The sequence below is a fragment of the Eutrigla gurnardus genome (genome assembly GCF_963514095.1).
Source record: "Eutrigla gurnardus genome assembly, chromosome: 5".
Lineage (NCBI taxonomy): Eukaryota > Metazoa > Chordata > Actinopteri > Perciformes > Triglidae > Eutrigla > Eutrigla gurnardus.
The window spans coordinates 8,785,102-8,807,400 of record NC_139919.1 but is presented as its reverse complement, the minus strand read 5'-3'; the positions used below and the strand labels follow the sequence as shown (position 1 = coordinate 8,807,400).

Below are 22,299 nucleotides of genomic sequence, written 5' to 3'. Positions count from 1 at the left end.
CCCTGATAAAACAGGTCTCCACCAACCATCAGCTATCAAATGACCTCCAGACTGCTGAGGAGGACAACAAAGACCTCCGAGCTGAATTCGTTCAGCTAAAGGCAGATCTCCAGGAGAGGACCCTGGACCAGGAGCTGGCGAAGGAGGCCCTGATAAAACAGGTCTCAACCAACCAGCAGCTCTCAGATGACCTCCAGACTGCTGAGGAGGACAACAAGGACCTCCGAGCTGAATTATCTCAGCTAAAGGCAGAACTCCAGCAGAGGACCCAGGAGCTGGCGAAGGAACCAGAAGACATCGAGGCTGTGAATGGTGCTGATCTTCAGGGAGCTGAGGAGCTGCACCAGACCTCACCCGACCAACTGGTGACTGAGCTCCAGGTCGAAAGCCTCGAGCAGAGTCTTCCTTGTGTGGAGCTGCCAGAGGAGGTGCAGCCCCCCAAGAAGAAGAAATCTCTTTTCAAGAGGTTCCGACACAGCATCGGTCTGCGCAAAAGGCGTTGAACTGGTGCTGTGTCCTAATTTGGCCCTAAATTTATAATTCGGAAAATAATATATGCTGTAAAAAAATACAGCTATATATTATTGTAAAAAAAAGGGCGGCACAGTGAATTGTACTGTGTCGTGTGGGTTTTCTCCGGGAGCGCCGGTTTCCCCCCACTAGAAAAAAAACAATTTGGCCCAAAATTAAATATCTCCTCATCCCCTCCCATATTACCCCCTCCCCTGTGGGTGCTCCGGTTTACCACAACCAAAAAAAAAAACCTTTGCTGCTTGAGCAGCAGCGAATCAATGCTGAAGAGAACAGCATTAGGGTGAACCTCACTGAGGAGCTCAAACGTGGAGCAGGCGATGGAGGCCCTGAGAAAACAGGTCTCCACCAACCAGCAGCTCTCAGATGACCTCCAGACTGCCGAGGAGGACAACAAGGACCTCCGAGCTGAATAATCTCAGCTAAAGGCAGAACTCCAGCAGAGGACCCTGGACCAGGAGCTGGCGAAGGAACCAGAAGACATCGAGGTTGTGAATGGTGGTGCTCTTCAGGGAGCTGAGGAGCTGCACCAGATATCACCCGACCAACTGGTGACTGAGCTCCAGGTCGAAAGCCTCGAGCAGAGTCTTCCTTGGGTGGAGCTGCCAGAGGAGGTGCAGCCCCCCAAGAAGAAGAAATCTCTCTTCAAGAGGTTCCGACACAGCATCGGTCTGCGCAAAAGACGTTGAACTGGTGCTGTGTCCTAATTTGGCCCTAAATTTATAATTCAGAAAATAATATATGCTGTAAAAAAATACAGCTATATATAATTATAAAAAAAAGGGCGGCCAAATTAAATATCTCCTCAACCCCTCCCATATTATCCCCTCCCCTGTGGGTTTTACTCCGGGTGCTCCGGTTTCCCACAACCAAAAAAAAAAACCTTTCCGGGAACCATCACCTTAACGCGGTGGAGAGGTTTGCGTGTCCCTATGACCCTGAGGCCTGTGTTGTCTGGAGCTTTGTGCTCCTGGTGGGGTTTCCCATGGCAAATTGGTCTCAGGTGAGGGGCCAGACTAAGAATGGTTCAAAAGACTCCCATGAATAACCTAGGAAGAAGAGGAGTGACCCGGCCTGGAGGAAGCCCGGAGCTCCCGTCTGGAGCCAGGCCCAGAGGGAGGGCCCGTCAGCGAGTGCCTGGTGGCCGTCTTGCCACGGAGCGCGGCCGGGCGCAGCATAAGAAGAAGAAGAAGAAGAAGAAGAAGAAGAAGAAGAAGCGACGTGGCAGTTATAAGAACATTCACTTTATATATAAAAATAAATGAAGTTAAAATATTCCCTTTGATAGAAAAGGAAAAAACACTTGAATGCTCTGTCTGAGTTAATAGTCCTTCGGTTCAGGGAGTATTTACCCCATAAATATATAAAATAAAATAAAAATAATCACCAATCAGGTGTTTTATAAAAGAGTCTTTCAATTGTCCTTTCAAAATAAAAATAAATGGCTGGCCAGCAAAAAAAAAATAGAGAGCTCTCTTTTTATTTATGTTGATGTATGAATGTCTAATATGTGTTTGCCTGAAGAATGGTCAAGGGGGTGACGACCGTCGCTAATGGAAACACTACAGTAATAAGAGTCTATATCGGAGAAGCAACGTGTTCGGCTGCAGCTTCACTACATCCCTCTGAGCCCGCGATTCCCACTAGGGGCGGAAACCAGGTGGCTGTCGTAAAAACTGCCGTAACGCGGTGCTTAAAGGGCAACGCACCCAAAAACAGACCTGAAGCGATTACATGCAGCAAGTAACTGTAGTTACCTCTGGGTTACACTAGCAGCGCCGGCATTCTTGTCCTCCAGAAAGTTTTGCCGATGCCCTTCCCGTGTGAAAGCTGTGTTACTACTACAAGTAGTGGAGGAAGTATCAGTAGTAGGCTAGTAGTAGAAGTATTAGAAGTAGTATCAGTAGTAGGCTAGTAGTAAAGGTAGTAGTAGTAGTAGTAGTACTAGTACTACTACAAGTAGTGGAGGTAGTATCAGTAGTAGGCTAGTAGTAGTAGTATTAGTAGTAGTACTATTACAAGTAGTGGACATAGTATCAGTAGTAGGCTAGTAGTAGTAGTATTAGTAGTAGTACTATTACAAGTAGTGGACATAGTAGTCGGAGTTCAAAGATGAGGATGTTAAAGAGGTTTTTAGGCTGATCTCCATAGGAATGCATTGAAAAAAAATATGGAAAAGGCTGAATATATGAAAAAGTATGAAAGGCAGAAAAAAGGTTGAAAATCAGCACAAAAGAGCTGAAAAAGCTGAACATTTTGATAGTTGAATGGTTTTTGTAGCTGAAAGTATGCAGAAGCTAGAGATGGCCAAAAAATGTACGGAAGAATAATAATAAACAAAATGGCCGAACAGGATAACATAGGTTGGAAATGCTTGAAAGCATTTCCACCAATTAAGATTAAGAATATTGTGCAAATAAGTAGACTTAGGCATATGATTCTAATCATATTTCACATAATAAACAGATTAAATATAAGAGGCTACTTCAACACAGAAATGTCCTTAAACATTTCAGAAAACTCCCATTCGCAAACAATCTAACGAGCTCTGTAAAGATATGAAATGTTGAAAATGTCGAAGAATATTGTTTAGTTATGTGATTGGTACGAAAAATGGTAATTTTGTACTAAGTAATCAAAATCCTCTACCGACAAATAGCTGCTAGAATCACATATATTGATATCGATTAGGTTGATGAGGAAAGGATGGCGAATTCTTTCAGAGTTCGTTCAGATTCTGTAAAAGTGGGCGATATGTAGGGAGAAACTTAGTGTTGAGTTGAAGAAAACCTGCCAGCGAGCAGGTTAGGTTCACAGAGTCAGTTACTATGGTATCTGACCTAAAGGTTGAGTTCACTCTCTTTCCATCCATCCATCCATTCATCCATCGTCTACCGCTTATCCTGTATTCAGGGTCGCGGGGGGCTGGAGCCGATCCCAGCTGACATTGGGCGAAGGCAGGGCACACCCTGGACAGGTAACCAGTCACAGGGCCGACATGTAGAGACAGACAACCATTCACGCTCACATTCACACCTACCGGCAATTTAGAGTCATCAATTATCTATCCTTCACTCTCTTTCCTGAACAGAAAACTCAGGGGGCGTCCAGACAAAGCAAAACAAACTTTTTTTCTCCGTTTTGCCTTGGCGTCGTTTCAAGAAAATCCGTGTCGAGACGAATCCACTGAAAACGACTCAGCGCGCTGTAGTACATATTCCAGGCCCTTATGCGGCGCTGTTTCTGCTACAAAAACGCAGAAGAAGAGACGGAGCTTGACGTTGGGATGGATTAATTAGACAAATAAATGCCTACATTCATGGGAAGTTAGCTAGCGGTTGTTTGTTAGCATCGTAATAAAGTAGCTTTTTCCCCGGAATATCGCCCCCCTCTCTCGGCTCCGTTTTTTTTTTCATACAGTGGCCCTGATACGCCATCATACAGACAAGCAGAATATCTGCTACGAGCACGGAGGCCGCCGTTATTGTTGTTGTTAGGAGACGTCGTGGGGGAAGAAGTCAGGCTCGAGGGTCAAGGAGCGATGACGTCAGCGTATTCGTTTTCGCCGTCTACACGAAAACGATCACGAAACAGAGGCGTGTCGTTTTTTTCTTTTCCACCCTGAGAGCTGGTTTCAAAAAAGTGCGTTTTCACGCCGCGAAAACGCCGGATTCGTCTGGACGGAAGGGCGAAACTCACAAGACTTCTGCGTTAACGCACTGAAAATGTTTACGTGTGGACAGGCCCTCAGAGTATCCCTCTTCTCAGGGTTAACAACTGAGGGCCTGATTTACTAATATCTCAGATAAGGGGGCGCAAACTGCTTGCGCGTGCTAACAGATTGCACGCGCTGTTGGTTTGCGTGTTGTAGGTGATCAACTAAGATTGCTCGCGCAATGAATAACAGGCGCAAACATGTTGGAAACCGCCCTATTTAAATGAGGTTTTTGCGTGTGTTACTAGTTTTCACCATGGAGAACGTGGGAGAGAGTAGGCGCAAACGAAAGATGAAATTTGAAGCCATTGAATTTTAGGTGTTAGTGGAGGAGGTAAACAAGCATATTCACGAGTTACAACAAAGAAACATTAATATATCCAGGAGAAACGCGATATGGGAGGATATCTGAAAACAAGAAGAACGGCCGATGAAATTAAGGAGATGGCAAGATGTAAGAAGAAGAGCAAAGGGTGCTGCTGACTTTCTCCGATGAACAGATTGTAGGATTTCAAGGATTTGACACCCTTGAGCCAGAAACGTCTATAATAGCACAAACACGTATTTCTTTTATTGGATACATTTAATTTATTAGGCTCAGGCGGGACACTCGTGCCATCGTTACGCACACCAGGCAGCTGGTCAGTGGTGTATCTGGGCTGACGATGGCCATCAATGCCCTGGCAAAAGGGATCGAGGATGGCGTACAGAGAGTCGGGAGGTCATTAAACACCAGTGGTGTTTCATCTGAGCAGCCGGGAGAGGGAGGAGAGATCGCAGGAGGAGATGGACATGCGTTACGCACTAGTGGACACCAGCGCAGCCTGCGGAAACGGAAAGAAAATAGATAATGGCAATTTCAACATTAATTTTGTTTAAATTTAGGCTGGGTTTTCGTTTTTTGGTGGCTGTTATTTTTTGTTTTGTTTGGTTAGAGATAGTTAGGCTATACCCAACCAGCACAACCACGTTGAAAAGACGTTAAAATGACGTCTCCGACTTACGTCTAAATGACGTTTGGAATTAGTTGAAAAGTGAAAGGTGAAAAGCCGTCTCTTCAGGTCGTCTAAAAGACGTCTCTGCAGAGACGTCTCTGTATGGTCTATATTTGGTTGAAAAGTGAAAGTTGAAAAGCCGTCTCTTCAGGTCGTCTAAAAGACGTCTCTGCAGAGACGTCTCTGTATGGTCTATATTTGGTTGAAAAGTGAAAGTTGAAAAGCCGTCTCTTCAGGTCGTCTAAAAGACGTCTCTGCAGAGACGTCTCTGTATGTTCTATATTTGGTTGAAAAGTGAAAGTTGAAAAGCCGTCTCTTCAGGTCGTCTAAAAGACGTCTCTGCAGAGACGTCTCTGTATGTTCTATATTTGGTTGAAAAGTGAAAGTTGAAAAGCCGTCTCTTCAGGTCGTCTAAAAGACGTCTCTGCAGAGACGTCTCTGTATGGTCTATATTTGGTTGAAAAGTGAAAGTTGAAAAGCCGTCTCTTCAGGTCGTCTAAAAGACACAGACGGTCTAAACTTGTTTTAAAAATTAGACACTAAACCCAAATGAACAATTCAAACATTTATTAACAAAATACTACCCCATAACAAAGCAGGAACAGCATGCAAAAAAACAAAAAACAAACAAAAAAGTCAGCCCAATTGGCTCATTTGGCCTTGTAGCCGCCACCACCCGAGCGCCCAGGAGCATGTTTGAGATGGTCAGCAACCGCGTTTGAAACATCGTGCTCCGTCGCCTTCTTGTCCCAAGTTTTAACTGCAGCTGCAATGACAAAGAAAAACATGTTTTACCAACACAATTGATAAGACAATTAATATTTTAATTAATTTATTTATTTATTTAAATTTAATTAAATTAGCTTGAAACCATTTTCCAGGACATTTTCAGCTACCTCCCATTCATTCTTTGGAGAAGTGTAAAATTGCTAACAGTGAACTTGTCTCTTCCCTAGCTGTACTGTGAGTGAACATGGTGGACATCTGTAGTGCCCCAGGATGAGACAAACAAAGAAGATTGAATCCTGAAAGATGCAGAATGGCAGAAGGGGTGGATTACTGCCATCAGACATGTAAAACTGATTGGCTGGTAGAATCACATGGGGAGCTGCGCCAACTAGATTGCTGTGTTTCATTGGTTATGTTTACATGCAGACAGATAACCCTTTCTTAACCGGAATATTAGCAATAACCCAGTTGCGGACGGCCATGTAAACAACCCTTTTGAAAAAACAGAATATGCAATATGACCACTGGGTTACTACTTTTCTAACCCCAATATTTGGTCATGTATACGCCAATCGGGATATCCCCATAGAAAGGAATATTAATTTGTGTTGTGTGCATGCTCTATTCACAAGGAATCTTAGACTTTTGAGTCCAGGAACTACTTGTAAACATGGCAAAAACCCAAACCACACTTTTGGAGCAAGGAAGATAATATTACCTCTTGAATATTATGTGTTTATCAACGGGTTATTCAAAATTTTTCAGAAACCGAAATATTGACCTTAACCCGAATACTGACTGTAAATGTAGTCAATGTTACCCACCAAGACAGCATGGCAACAGACATGCATGTGCAAACCTTCTAACCTGTTTGCATAGAGAGGCAAAGGAAGGATAAAAAAACAAGGCAAATCAAGTTTTTCCAGGACATTTAACTGTTTTTTAAATTTTCCATGTTTTTCCATTTACCAGATTTACCATGTTTTCCAGGATGCGTGGGAAACCTGTGACAGTATATAATCTTATCCGTTTAGTTTTCCCAAACCACTGTACTGAACACTCAACAAGTGTTTGCCATTTATTTGAGTTGTGCACTAAACTGTTCATGGAGCTCATGGCCAGTCAAAATCACAACTTTATTGACAGAAAGGTCAACCTAAAAATATAATTTGTGCATACCAATCACAACATGGTACAGCTGTGTTGGCTTGAAGGCCCTCTTGGTCCCTTGGCCCTTCATATTAAACATGGCCATGATATTGTTGGTCATCAATCTGAAAGATGAGCATATGAGGTGTCTACAGTTAGTCTATTTTTTAAGGGAGGAGAGAGATGGTGAAGGAGAAATGGATGGAAGGAGGTAGGAAGGGATAGATATGTTGAGGGAGGGAGATGGAGATAGGGAGGAAAAAAGAAGTGCAGAGAGAGATGAGGGAGGAAGGACATATAGAGTTGTAGATCACAGCAAAAATGAGAAGAGGTGACAAGGACACGAGGAGTCATGCAACAGGCATCACTGTCAGAATCTGAACTGAAAAAATGACTGCTTGTGATTCTAATGTGTGGTTTGTTTTTATATACCCAACAATACCTGTCCATGATCTTCATGGTGCAATCTCTGGTGTTTTTGCCACCCACTTGGCTCAACTGGGTAATCTACAGAGAAAAGGAGTAAATATATTTTCAATATATTAATACATTTACAGCACCTTGCATGCCAGAATTTATAAAATTTAGTATAATGACTGGAAGTGGGTTGCACCAGCAGGCAGAGTGGTGGACAACCTTTTGGGGATCTACCGTGCCCTTTTCCTGAGGCTGTACAGATCTATTATTGCAATCAGAGCAGACAAGAGTGAAAATCACCAACACTACTAAGGCTGAGTAATTACAGGTGATAATGGAGACATGGTATGGTCGATATTTTAACATCCTACTTTTAAATAAAGATCAGCTATGTGCTGCATTTGTTTGATAATGATAGGTCATCCTGGCCGCATCAAGTAATTATTATTAAATATGGCAACTAATTGGTTTTGAAATTTAAGACAGATGTCCTTGTCTGGGTTTTTCAGATCATCCAGAGATCTATTCAGATCTAGTAGTAGATCAAAAAGACATGGTTGCCCACCTCTGGTCTACCACACATGATGTCAAACATCTTAAAATTTTATTTTACCAGAACTTGTCGTTCGTCATCGTTTTTTATTTTGTCCTCCATGGCGTCCACCTCTTCCATACTCTCCATCCTTGTGATGTGGTAGGTTGACGCAATGGGGTCAGCCCCCCCAATTCGTTTAACCTCCTGCAATATCTCCACCAACTTTTTCAGGACACATTTCTGGAACTCTAAAATAGTAGAATGACATTTGAAAAGAGTGTTAATTCCATCTGAGAAAACTAGTGCCAGCTAGTTTTCTCAAATCCAGATCAAGATCAATCAAGTATCCTCAACTTTGTAAAATGCATTTATTTTAATTAATTTAATTTAATTAATTTTAACACAAACATCCATGAAGCCTGCAATTCAATCACTCCACACCTCATGTCTGTCACTTTAAGAACACAGTGAGCATTAGCAATTTGTTCAAACACGCTGTATCAAGACTGGACAACATGCCTCCGCCTACTAACATTGTAAAAGTGATGTCAAAATATCAAAATAACATCTGGCAGAGGTTTGAGAGCAGCTGTTACAGTTGTCAATAATGCTGTGACACACTGATTTTATATGATCAAATAACTAATTCTTACTAAAACTAAACTGATCAGTACAAAATAATCCAAACTCAAACTAACCCAGGATAGTCTGTGCATGCACTTTTCAGAACAAAGATGGAATAATGTCTAAGACAAACCAAGCAAGTTAACTTAAAATAAGTTCATGTAATGGCACAAATGATGTGACTCTCACCGACTTTGTCCCAAACATTTGGCCATGAATTAGGAAAGGTTGGGAATTACTGGTCTATGGAACAGCTTGCGGGAATGGATTCTTTTGTGCATATTAACTTTTAATGGCTCAGACCATAAAAGTTAACTCTATATTTGTGTCCACAAATGTTTCATTCTACTGTCTCCAGTGTTTCTGCTAGGATTTTATTAAGACGTGGCGGACATGTGGTGTTAAACGTATGGGCTGTAATAACCTGCTTCCTTATTGATGCTTTTATTTTGCAAAGTCAGTGCCACGATCAGTTACATGTAGCAGAAACCATGAGATAGTTGTCTGTTGTTTACCTTAGTACTCGCGAGTACCCAACCCAGCAGCACTCTGCTGAAGGTGGAGACATGCCGCGGTGGTGTATTTGTGACAATAAAAACAAAAGAAAAGAAATCTGAAGGTGCGGCGGTGAGGATTAAGGAATGGCGGCCCGCCACTGCTAAATGAACGTAGTGGAAACATTGGTCTCGGCCTGCAGTATGCAGCTAAATACACAGACAGTAGCTTCATGTATATCTACTATAGCACAATTATAGACAAATTACTTACTGGCCATGGACATTGGAAATGGATCCGAAGGGGTCCTTGGTGTCTGAGGCAGTTCTACATTTGTTCAGAGAGTAATAACAAATTCAGGTGAGATAATACTGCACTGTTTGTTAATAGGGTTTATAATAATATGCCCACACATAGATCTTCCTTGTGTTATGTTGAGATTATAACCAGGGTCCAAAACTAACTTTTTCACTTACCAGCCAGGCTGGCTGGTAAGTGAAATTTTTTACCAGCCAGGCAGATATTTTACCAGCCAACCAAATAAAAATTGCTTTTAAGTGTTGTGAATTGCTATCAGTATTATTTAACATGTCATTTGGGTCTAATATGCGATTCTCAATCAATATTTTAATAGTATATGCACTAATACTAGTAGCAATGTATGTTAAAATATGAATCACTGTTTCTGATTTTAGCTCAACCAGACTGCAACAGCCCTATATAAACATGAATATCTGACCAGTGGTGGACAAAGTATTCAAAGACATGACTTAAGTGAAAGTTTTTTTTTTAATTCATGTAAAAGTGGCTGCCGGGCAATACAGATAAATCAATTAAGAATAGTTTTGACCAAATACAGATATTTTTATAATATTGCAGGAATGACTGTCTGTGCTTTAACAAAATATTTACACAAATAACATACAAAAAGAATAATCAATAATGCAATTATGACTAAGTGGATAAAATGCAAATAACAAACAGCTAGGAAATCAGGAAGGAACACCTATGCTGTATCACCATATAAACATATACACAATCTAAAATGATATCTATACAGAGTATAATATTGTTATATTGTCCAGCTATATTGCATACATGACAACATGTATCACTGACTTCAGTCTTCATCGGACAGTCCAGTCAAAACACAGCCATCTTGGTCCTCCTGGTCCTCTGGAACATAATCTGGTCTTCTGGAACGGACAGTGTCACTGTGCCACAGGTGAATGGCAGCCATGGCCTTGCGACCCGCCATCTCTCGAGGAAATGCCGGCTAACGTTAGCAGGTTTAGGCGGCTGAGACTGAGCGGGAGCGGGAGCAGGAACAACAGCAGCGGCAGCATTATCCTCCGTCTCTTGGTCGTGGCCGCGGGTCTTCGGAGTGTCTGCCTCGGAATCGGCATGCTCTTTTACTTTTCTTTTTGCTTTTTTTGCGGGAGGCTCCACTATATCCGGCCAGCATCTCCACATCCTTGCTTTCTTCTTCGTCTTCTTCTACTACTGAAATGCGTACGACCGTAATGACGGCGCGACGCACTTACGTGACTGTCAGGAAACTAGCAGTTCTACTGGGCGCGCCAAACAACACCAATGGGTACGCTGAATGGTGGCATCACGCGCTTACGTGCCAAAAGATCGTCTCTGCTGAAAAGACACATTACTCTGTCAGGAAACTAGCAGATACCAGCGTCGTTCTCCTCCAGTAACGAAAAATTTAATTTTCGCCGGTAAAAAAAAATAATAACTCGCCAGAGTGGCGAGTGGTCTTAAAAATTTACCAGCCAGAGACAAAATCTACTCGTAATTGGCGAGTGGCGAGTGTTAGTTTTGGACCCTGATTATAACTGATCAATCTTACCTTGTCCAGATCTTGGCTGTCCTCTGGTGGCAGATGAATCACTCTCGTGACGGGACTTGGAGCGCTCTCTTCTTGATCTGGATTTGCCTGCAACACCCAGGGAACACATGTGACAGGAAGTCAGGAACATGCTTAGAATGCCCATAGTACATAGGCCAAGGGGGTGGATCACTACGCGCATACACAACTCATAGACAGCCATATTGGGTCAGTCAACTTGCTTTGATTGTGGCTGCAGTAGATGGGTGATCCAGTCATGCGCACTAAAAACTACTCATAACTGTGAAATTTTCATTGTATACAGCTATTACTTTAACTAGATCGATTATGTTACTATAATGTAACTTTCATAGAAAAGTACAGGATTAAAATTAGTTCTGATTTAAAGTTGCAGTATCATAACTGCATTAAGCATTGATATTATAACTGATCAATCTTACCTTGTCCAGATCTTGGCTGTCCTCTGGTGGCAGATGAATCATTCCTGTGACGGGACTCGGAGCGCTCTCTTCTTGATCTGGATTTCCCTGTAACACCCAGGGAACACATGTGACAGGAAGACAGGAACATGCTTAGAATGCTCATCATGCTCTCAATGGACAATATTCCCACAATAGCAACACATAAGGTGTTTACACTATGTATGGCAATTGCTAATTTTTAACAAATTGATTATATTACCTTGTCTGGGAGTTGAAGTTTCAGGAAATGGTATCACAGGTGATAAAGAAGAGTACCACCCTCCGTGTCCTACTGTATATAACACCAACAGGAGCACATGTTGGACATGAAGACAGAAACATGCTGCATGTTATATATGCACAGAATGTATACTGAAAACTAGGGGTGGGAGAAAAAAATCGATTCACATAAGTATCATGATTTTTTGCTTTACAATTTTTAAATCGATGTTTTTATTCAAAAATCAATCAAAAAATGTAAACCCTCTGAATCCCAAATCCCACCGGCGGGATCAAAATAGCACTTATTTTTAAATGACTGGCATTTACAAACCATTTGTCCTATCCAAAAACGGGAAAAACTGGCGTAATCGTCAGATTCTCACAAGCGTCAAGCGCAACATGTCTAAACAGGCCGGAGAAGACAGGATAATTTCATGAGATTTCATCAACATTGCTCATCGCCCTGCGTTCACACCGGATGCGAGAAAAATATTCGCTCCGCTCTACTCGCTCAAGTTTGCCTGCTGGAGTATTTGTTTTTACTTGCGGCATTTGCGCGAGTCATTCGCTCGAGTTCAATATTTTTAACTTGAGTGAATGGGCAAATGATTTGCAGAAAATAAACCGTTTGCTCTGGCTAAATTCTGTAAAAAAAAAAAAAAATTCTACGCTTCTTACTGTTTAAGGAAGCCGCCAATGACAGACATACGCCCAGGTTTGGCTACTCGAAAAATCTTTAAAATTTGCTTCCCATAGCACTGACTTGCAGGCGTGAAATGCCTGCTCAGAGCTGCTCAGCACCAATGAGCAGGCTCTTTACACATGCTGTCAGTGCCTTCAAGACTAATTGCAGGGCAAATTTACAAGAACTTCATAGTTGTTCTCTGTTACAGGGCAAACTTTCACAAAGGGCAGTTATAGTATTTACTGTAGATACTTTGTAAAGATTAAATGCATTTTCATAGCGTGTAACAGTGGAAATAAAATAGTTAAAAATAGTTTTTTCTTTGATCATAAGACTTGTGTGCACCTTGAAATATGTTGTGCATAGTTATTCACAGTTTTTCATTGTTTTGATGAGAAATATTTAGAAAATTTCAATGTTCGTTTTTCTTTCTTGAATATATAGGCGAACTGAGAAAAAAAATTGTTCCTTCCTGACAAAAAGGAGTCTTCAAAGTTCACAAAAAATCAACAAAGTATCAACAAACGACAGTCCTAAGTCCTGGAAAAGCACATTAAGAAAATTAAGTTCAACAAAAAACAAAAAAAAAAAATATATATATATATATATATATATATATATATATATATATGTATATGTATATATATGTATATGTAATGTGGACACTGCAGAGACGGGTGTTGGTGGTGATTTTGAACTCTCCACAGTAGCTCCTCTTGACAACATCGATCCACCATTTCCTTACGTTGTCTCGTAGGACACTTAAATAGGCTACCTGAGCTGTTACCCTGGCCTGCACACTGTGGCATCCAGGAAAGATGAGTGAGCTACGTGGAGGAGACATGGCTGGTTAGCTAGCTGCAGACTAGCATAAGCGATGCTATCCGAGACTCGAGCTAGCGGACAACCACCGAAGCTAATGCACTGTACGTATTTATACCGCTTCCGCAGCAGGGCGGCGTTTATGCTAATGATAGCCGCGTTACGTAACGCGGCTATCCTTAGCTTCGCGTCGGGGTTCCATACAACCTGTCGGGGTTTATTTCTCCCTAACAACCTCCGAACTATACATTATCCCTTACATGTAGCACACAACAGGAGACTCTCCGTGTCAGACGAGCTCTCACGTGCTGACTAAACTCAGTTGATAACGTAGCAGCGCGACGAGTCCTTGCTAGCTAAGCAGCTAAACTTTAGCGCCGCTCCGTGTTGAGATCCCGCCCCGTGTGGGTCACTGCACTGGTCAGGAGCAAACGCTGTTAACGACACCATTAGCTGTAGACAATCTGTCAATAAAAATCAGCCAACACTTCTCCTCCGATCTACATTGATCTCACAAGTCGCCACTGTTAAGTTTGAATGACGGAAATCCGTGGTAGCAACGGAGAACTTTAATCCATGCTGGCCCCACCGGGCAAGTGCTTGGAGCGTTCTGGTGGCCCGGACGGTTTTAAAAGTACGACCGGGCCACCGGCCATTTATATTGTCGACCCCTGTATGGCGCTAACATTAGCAATATAACCAGACCAAACTTCCGTTGAACACACATTTATTGTAGGCTATTATCCACATTATTCACAAAATTATAGAAAGCCAAAACTTACTTGTGTCTCCTCCGCTGCTCACCCACAAATGCGCCTAGATTATGAACCCGCCCTTCTCCTTCTCCACTCACCAATCACCTGCAGGTATTTGAATTTTTTATTTTTGAGTGACCAATTAGCTGCTCCCGTGCATTACCGCCAAGATGTGGGTCATTCCTACTAGATAAATCCAACATGGCTGCCACCGCCAGGCTGAAATCATTTTTTTCAGTGTATCTTTTTGACTAAACAGGTAAAAACATGAATTAAATGTGCTTTTGTAGGTTTTCCTACATGAGCAATCCGATGGCATATTCAGATTTGAGATGTAATGTAAAGAAACTGCTTAGATATTGCAAAAATAGTTGTTTAGTGAATAACTACTCAGCTATTATTTTTATTATTAATAATATTTTTTATTATCAGGCTTATTTTACTTTGTATTTTCTTTTGAGGTCAAATTGGCTGTATCGGAACCCTGGTCATCCCCAATATAGTAATTCAATTAGTTGCATCTCGGAAAATGTCATTATGTAATTTCTACCGGAGCTCTCAGCTGACTGGAGGCCATCCTTACTCACTGTCATGAGATTTTGCTTATTGTTTTCCTGGCATATGATGCACAACTGTGGCTTTGATGAGATTAAGCTCTCTTGGGTATAGTCTATTGCTTCAGCCATGGCTTCAGTTGTCAATTGACAAATTCAGACCTAGTGTGAGTTTTCTTAGAATACAAATGCAAAGTCTAAGACATCGATATGTATTCAATTAGCTAGCTCATTTGAGCCTGTAACAATTAGCCAGCAACTAGCTGGCTAACATTAGCTAGTTAGTCTTGAGGGTGATATTGGGGGTGACCAAAATTCCATTACAGCACATTTGACCTCAAAACATACAAAGTAAAATAAGCCTGATAATAAAAAACATTATTAATAATAAAAATAATAGCTGAGTAGTTATTCACTAAACCACTATTTTTGCAATATCTAAGCAGTTTCTTCACATTACATCTCAAATCTGACTATGCCATCAGATTGCTCATGTAGGAAAACCTACAAAAGCCATTAATTCATGATTTTACCTTGTCTAGTCAAAAAGATACACTGGTAAATAGATTTCAGCCTGGCGGCGGCCATGTTGGATTTCTCAATTTTTAGGCATTTTGGGGCATTTTTGAGCTTCATATACAGCAGATTTGGATTCACCTAGATACCCCTAGAAATGTTGTATATTATAAATATTCACAAAATGCCTTCGGGGTTCTGATTTTGTGAAAACCGACCCTGTCTATACTATTCAGTGCCATTTCAGCTTGGTATATCAAAAAATGTAAACATTTCTATAATTTTAATATTTCATCTGAAGGAAGAGTTGTTGAACTCAAAGGAAACTAAATAGGTCCAGCTCAGGATATTATGATTTGATTTTTCCTTTTTACCAATTTTTTCAACGTGACAGGGCTAAAATGTCCACCCTGTTACCGGACATTCTCATCTCTACTAATATTTACATTTTCTTTCGAAAAAAGTCATGCTCTATTTTGACACAAGATCTGATTTCCGTGCATTACTTCTCAAAATAAAGAGAATTTCAATAGAATTTTGTCCCACTTTTAAGTGATATCATTTCACCAATTCATATCCTGCAAATAATCACAAAGACACAATATAGTATATATAATACAAATATTTGTTGATTTTATATACATTTCATTAATGAAGTCAAGTCAATTTTTCAAAGTCAATTTATACATCAAGATTTCATCCTCCATGCCCACCCACATCCATACCAACACACACACACACACACACACACACACACACACACACACACACACACACTCATAGAGCTCTTGCAAACAAAAGGATAGTTAGAGCACTGCTTAAAACTGCCATCTTAAATCTATTCAGGGTTACACAAAACAATTGCATTTACACTTGGGAACTGCACCTCTCACACTTAAAAAACACATGAAGTATAAAAACTGTAGATCCATTCCAGCAGGTAAATAACATGAGCAACACACACCCACAGCCACACACACGCACACACACACACACACACACACACACACACACACACACACACACACACACACACACACACACTCACACATTCCACAGATAATCTGTTGCTCTTCTTTCTTTCAAAAGTCAAGCTTTTTGACTTTGCCTCTTTGAAAAGCCCAGGGTCGCCAGTGCAGCCCTCTGCAGCCTGTATTTTTTAGAATTTTCCCAATTGTTCTTTTAGCGATAATTTGTTTCCCCCCTTCCTTGCTGGAGTTTTTGTATTTATTTTTGATCTCCTCAATTATTGATTCTGAAATCATAATACAGAAACACAGCAAAATTAAAAACTGGGTGTAGGAGTGGGAAATTAAAGAGCATTTTATCCAGTTCCAACATATGTTTACAGGTAAATCCACGTCTATTTTGGGATAAATTTGGACCAAATCGGATGGGCTAAAAGCAGCCCAATTTTCAACATGTATTGTTGGGCTAAATTTGGACCAAATCAGATGGGCTAAAAGCAGCCCAATATTCAACGTCTATATTTGGGCTAAATTTGGTCAAAATCAGACGGACTAAACGCAGCCCAATTTTCAACATGTATATTTGGGCTAAATTTGGACCAAATCAGACGGACTAAACGCAGCCCAATATTCAACGTCTATTTTTGGGCTAAATTTGGGCAAAATCAGACAGGCTAAAAGCAGCCCAATATTCAACGTCTATTTTTGGGCTAAATTTGGTCAAAATCAGACGGACTAAACGCAGCCCAATTTTCAACATGTATATTTGGGCTAAATTTGGACCAAATCAGACGGACTAAATGCAGCCCAATATTCAACGTCTATTTTTGGGCTAAATTTGGGCAAAATCAGACGGGCTAAAAGCAGCCCAATATTCAACGTCTATTTTTGGGCTAAATTTGGTCAAAATCAGACGGACTAAACGCAGCCCAATTTTCAACATGTATATTTGGGCTAAATTTGGACCAAATCAGACGGACTAAACGCAGCCCAATATTCAACGTCTATTTTTGGGCTAAATTTGGGCAAAATCAGACGGGCTAAAAGCAGCCCAATATTCAACGTCTATTTTTGGGCTAAATTTGGTCAAAATCAGACGGACTAAACGCAGCCCAATTTTCAACATGTATATTTGGGCTAAATTTGGACCAAATCAGACGGACTAAATGCAGCCCAATATTCAACGTCTATTTTTGGGCTAAATTTGGGCAAAATCAGACGGGCTAAAAGCAGCCCAATATTCAACGTCTATTTTTGGGCTAAATTTGGTCAAAATCAGACGGACTAAACGCAGCCCAATTTTCAACATGTATATTTGGGCTAAATTTGGACCAAATCAGACGGACTAAATGCAGCCCAATATTCAACGTCTATTTTTGGGCTAAATTTGGGGAAATCAGACGGGCTAAACGCAGCCCAATTTTCAACATGTATTTTTGGGCTGAATTTGGACCAAATCAGACGGACTAAACGCAGCCCAATATTCAACGTCTATTTTTGGGCTAAATTTGGACCAAATCAGTCGGACTAAACGCAGCCCAACTTTCAATGTCAATTTTTGGGCCAAATTTGGACCAAATCAGACGGACTAAACGCAGCCCAATTTTCAACTTCTATTTTTGGGCTAAATTTGGACCAAATCAGACGGACTAAACTCAGCCCAATTTTCAACGTCTATTTTTGAGCTAAATTTGGAGCAAATCAGTCGGACTAAACGCAGCCCAATTTTCAACGTCTATTTTTGGGCTAAATTTGGACAAAATCAGACGGACGAAACCCAACCCAATTTTCAACGTCTATTTTTGGGCTAAATTTGGACCAAATCAGATGGACTAAACTCAGCCCAATTTTCAACGTCTATTTTTGGGCTAAATCAAGGCAATGATGGACTGACCAGATTTAGCCCAAAAAAGAACGTCCAAATGACGTCTAGTGTTGGGTGGGTACTGCCTATGGGCCACAATATATTCTATGTTTTGTTTGAGAAATGTGTTTTTCTCCTTGTTTAATTGTGTGAAAAATAAAACAAATGCACACCTCTCAAATGGTTTATGAAAAATGGCTTTGAATCAGATTGGCCCCTGGCTGCAATCTCGCAGCATTGCGTTGTCCTACATGTGGCCGGTGTGGATTCTCCTCCACGTCCAAGGCATCATGCTCGATATGTCTCTATTATTTTTTCTTCAGTCATTCCAAAAATGTTGAGTGCGCAGAAAAGACTTGTTCTCTCCGTCGCCTTTCGTTGTGCCTATGCCTCCTCCTTGCTACAACGACCGCAGCCATGTGTGCGTAAAGCTGTGCCAGTTAATACATGACTTTCAAATGTGCTAAATAAAGACGCAAAATCAGCGAACGCAATTAGTTCCAGGTTTGGTAAATCACATTGCGTGCGCTAAATTAATCTATTTGCATCTACTCCTCCCAATATTTTGCGTGTTCTGGCAGAGACGCCCATATTTACATATTCATTAAGGCAAACACGCTAAATGGATTGCGCGTGCTATTTTGCCCGTTTGAGGGACGCAATCCTTGTTGCGTCCGGTTAGTGGATCAGCTTCAACATGTGTCTGCGCGCGCAATCAAGTTTGCACACGTTTTTACACACGCAAACCTTTAGTAAATCAGGCCCTGAGAGTTTCAGGAAAACCTGCTTTCTGGAGCACACCCCAGAGGGGTATTCCACCAAACTCGCTAATTAAGGCGGCGCTTACCTGGTTAAGCCTGGTTTGATGGAATACCCCTCAGGCTGATTACTTTAATGTTGACGGTCGTAAAACTTAGTGAGCCAATCACTGACGGGATGCTGCAGTAGCTCACAACTTCTTTTTCCATTGAAGAGCAATACAATATTTTGCCTGTAGCATACGAAGACTGACCAGAGGGGTATTCCATCAAACTCGCTAAGCGCAAAGCCGGGCTAATTTCGATAAGCCTCGCTACCTTTAGCGAGAGTTGCGTTCCATCAATGTGACATGAGACACTCTCCGCTAAGTAACCATGGGAATTTATCCGACCAAACTAGCCTGCCCCGGCAGGCTAACCATCAGGCTTACTTTAGCGGGGGTTTCAGAGAAGTCCGTCTGTCGGAAACAACTGTACCAGCAGAAGCTTCCGCCAAGCCTAGTCCTCGTGATTTCGTCACGTGAAAGACCAAAAATTACCAAAATTACATATATGAAGTACAAACAAGCGTCTAAGAATACATGCTTGCAATTAAAAAAATATGAATAAATCGTTTATTTTGTTTAAAACAGACTGGCCATATCATTGTCTAACCCCCAATTTCCACTGCATACGTCTCCGCTGCCGTGCGTCTCCGATCCGGCTTCGGTCCGCCGTCCGCCAATCCCCACAGGATGCGTTTGAGTCTGCCACGGCGCAGTCCAGTAGAACGACTGTGACGTCGCGAGAACTCTCCAGTCTCGATAATTACGTAATCGCGCGAGACTGCAGTTAAAGAACTCTGAAAACCTCTGACCTGTTGACTCCGTACCTGGCCCCGCCCGTTCTGACGTTTTTGTGACATAGTTAACTGAAATATGATCCGTCGTCAAAAGGTTTTATTAACACAAGTGTTTATTTTGAAAAGTAACTGGATGTTTTATTGTTGAGTATGTACCAAACTTCCTGTTTCGCTATATTTGCTCTGTGCTGAATTGCTGCGCCGTGGTCCGGCATCTGCCAGAAATAGAAGTCCTCCGTATTTGTTGCGGAGAGCTGCGGACTGCCGGAGCTGAGACGCAGCGGACACGCAGTGCAGCGGACCTGGTGGGGATTGACCCATAGACTTAAGTGAAATGTATCTGTATCTGACATATGCAGTGGAAATTGGGGGTAAAGCCCCCATTTGGGTGAGTGGTGATGCACCTGCCCCTGAAAGTGGGCATCCCAGGTTCACATCCCGGCGAGGACATCTCATGTGTGTTTTTTTTTGTTTTTTTTGCTTTTATAATTGTCTTTAGATCAGAGAATTAGACCAACATTTTACCTTAACTATGAGAAATATGTCACACAATTTCCTCAGAACCCAAATATAACTTGCAAAAACATGATAGGCATAAAGATGTTATTATTAATAGCATGTTATAGATCCCAATGACAAAGGCATTGCTGCATGCAATTTTCAGCCACATAAATTCCTTTCAGGTTAGTTCATTAATAGGTTCATTGAATGTGTTCATTGAATTGTTGAGATAAATTAGTTGGTCAATGTAGATGCATTTACTAGGCCTATCTAAAAAAAAAAGAGAGAGAGAGAGAGAGAGAGAGAGAGAGAGTTCCGGCGAAAGAAAGAAGTTTCACAAAGTTCCATAGTCGGGAATTGAACCGCGGGCAGCCGCGTGCAAAGCCGGCGCGTTACCTCCACACTATCCTCACGTTTGAGAGATCGTTGTCAGTGTTATATTAGAACATGTTACTCTTAACTGTACTTCCGTATTTAATCGCTCGGCAATTCTTGCCCAAGCAGCCTCGCGATTTATATTTATCACTACAGTATTCCCTTTTTTGGTTATGATGGGTTTGTACTCCTCGTACAGTTCCATCAATAATTTTTGCTCTGGTCTTTTCTGCCATTTTCTCGATGATTCGACATTCACGGTTCTGGCTTCATGTCCCGTGAACGCGCGTAACACACGACAGCGTTAACCTGGCTTGAATTAGCCTCAACAAGGCGCGGCTGAAATGCGTTAATGGAATGGGTTTAACCGCAAGTGGAAGTTGGCGTTAGTTCTAACCAGGCTTAACCAGGAAAGCGCCGCCTTAATTAGCGAGTTTGGTTGGTCTATTAATGTCCCCTTCTGAGTCACATTATACATGATACAGGTTTCTGGCATTATGTGGGGTGACAGGCACATGATCAATGTATATTGTGAAAATTCCAACCAAGTACAACAAATCTGATATTGTAAAAACAACCCTCAGTCCCTATTGGAACCCTGAAAACACAGAGCCTCAAAAATGTTTTTTGACTCCTGTTAAACTAATTGCTGATGATTGATGCATCTACTGAGAGTCATTCACCACCAGCTGTCTGTCGTTAACTCGTTAAGCTCTGATTGGTCAGTGCTGATCTCTGGTAACTCTTATAACCCACCACATGTTCCAGGTTCTCCAGTGTTGGCCTTCACCATGATGACTGCACAATTTTTCTTGGGGTAAGACCCAGCCGTCCTTTAAGGTTGACTGCAAACTTGGCAAAACTTGTTGATGCAATTGTCTTGTTTTAAATTGTTTTAGGGCTTCCCTCTTTGCTTTGCTGATTGTAGACATCTGCTGCCTTCCTCTTCAGAAAGGTAAAGTCTCATCCACTCTAGTTAAACATGTTTCTGGTGACTTTTGACTAACCAGTGTTCTCTGTACCCAGGCAGTAATCCGGGTGCTTATGGCAGCAGTTACAGCAATGTACCTGCTGGCCAGTCTTCACATGGAGCTGTTTTGCTGAACAATGCTCCCTCTAAAGGTGCTTCCACACTATCTCACCAAGCTGCATCACAGCTAGGGTCCAGTTTCCCTCAGCCTACGACTCACCGAGGGCCAGCGCCCTCTCTTGGCTCTAGTTCTTCGTCTGTCCCTGCCTCCTCAGGTTACAGGGACTCTTCAGTGTGGAATAACCCTGCCAATGCTGCAAAACCAGGAGTTTCTTTTCAACCAGGCTCACAAGGTGAGAATCTGATGTTAAAATGTGTTGTGGTTCTATAACCGGTATCTAAATCAAAGGCCCATGCCTACCATCACTAGCAACTGTGGAGTTCAGTCTTGAAAAGACATTTTAAATGCCTGACCTTCTTCCTACTAAAACCTCCCTGTTCTCAGATGTCAGCTGGGCTGTTGCACCTCTTAATCGTGTCTCTGGAGGTGATGGAATGTCTGGCCCTAGTGGTGTGTCCAGTCAAATGGGATATGTGGGTCAAGCCCTCCCACCACCTGGACCAATGTACCAGGGAGGAGATTTGTCCCGTTTTGAGAGAAACTTTGCGCATGGTAACACTGAGAGGGAGACTGAGGAACAAGGCTGGCTCCCTCCTCCTCCTCCGTTTATGGCGTCTGCTGGACCTGCCTTCACCAGCCAACCTCAGCCAGGCTTTAATTTTGGTTGGGGCAGGCTTCCTTATCCTTACGACTTCATGTTCCTGACCGGCCAGTATCCTCCGGGCACATACAGTCATGCCAGCAGCAGCTACGAGCAGGGCACAGACCACTGGCAAGACACTCATTATGTGGTAGATGGTGTTCCCTACAACTCTGGCCCTGTACAGCAGAAGGG

General features: G+C 42.0%; 1 protein-coding gene across 1 annotated transcript; it reads right to left on the bottom strand.

The window, feature by feature from the left end:
- Positions 1–5,658: 5,658 nt before the first annotated feature.
- Positions 5,659–21,166, bottom strand: LOC311013295 (uncharacterized protein; the record flags this gene model as incomplete). The annotated part of the gene is made up of 8 exons (XM_084009347.1): positions 5,659–6,007; positions 7,150–7,244; positions 7,562–7,626; positions 8,150–8,319; positions 9,464–9,517; positions 11,052–11,138; positions 11,492–11,578; positions 21,130–21,166. The coding sequence occupies 8 exons, from the start codon at positions 21,164–21,166 to the stop codon at positions 5,892–5,894; spliced, it is 711 nt and encodes a 236-aa protein (XP_083865473.1). The 3' UTR covers positions 5,659–5,891.
- Between the last annotated feature and the right edge of the window lie 1,133 nt (positions 21,167–22,299).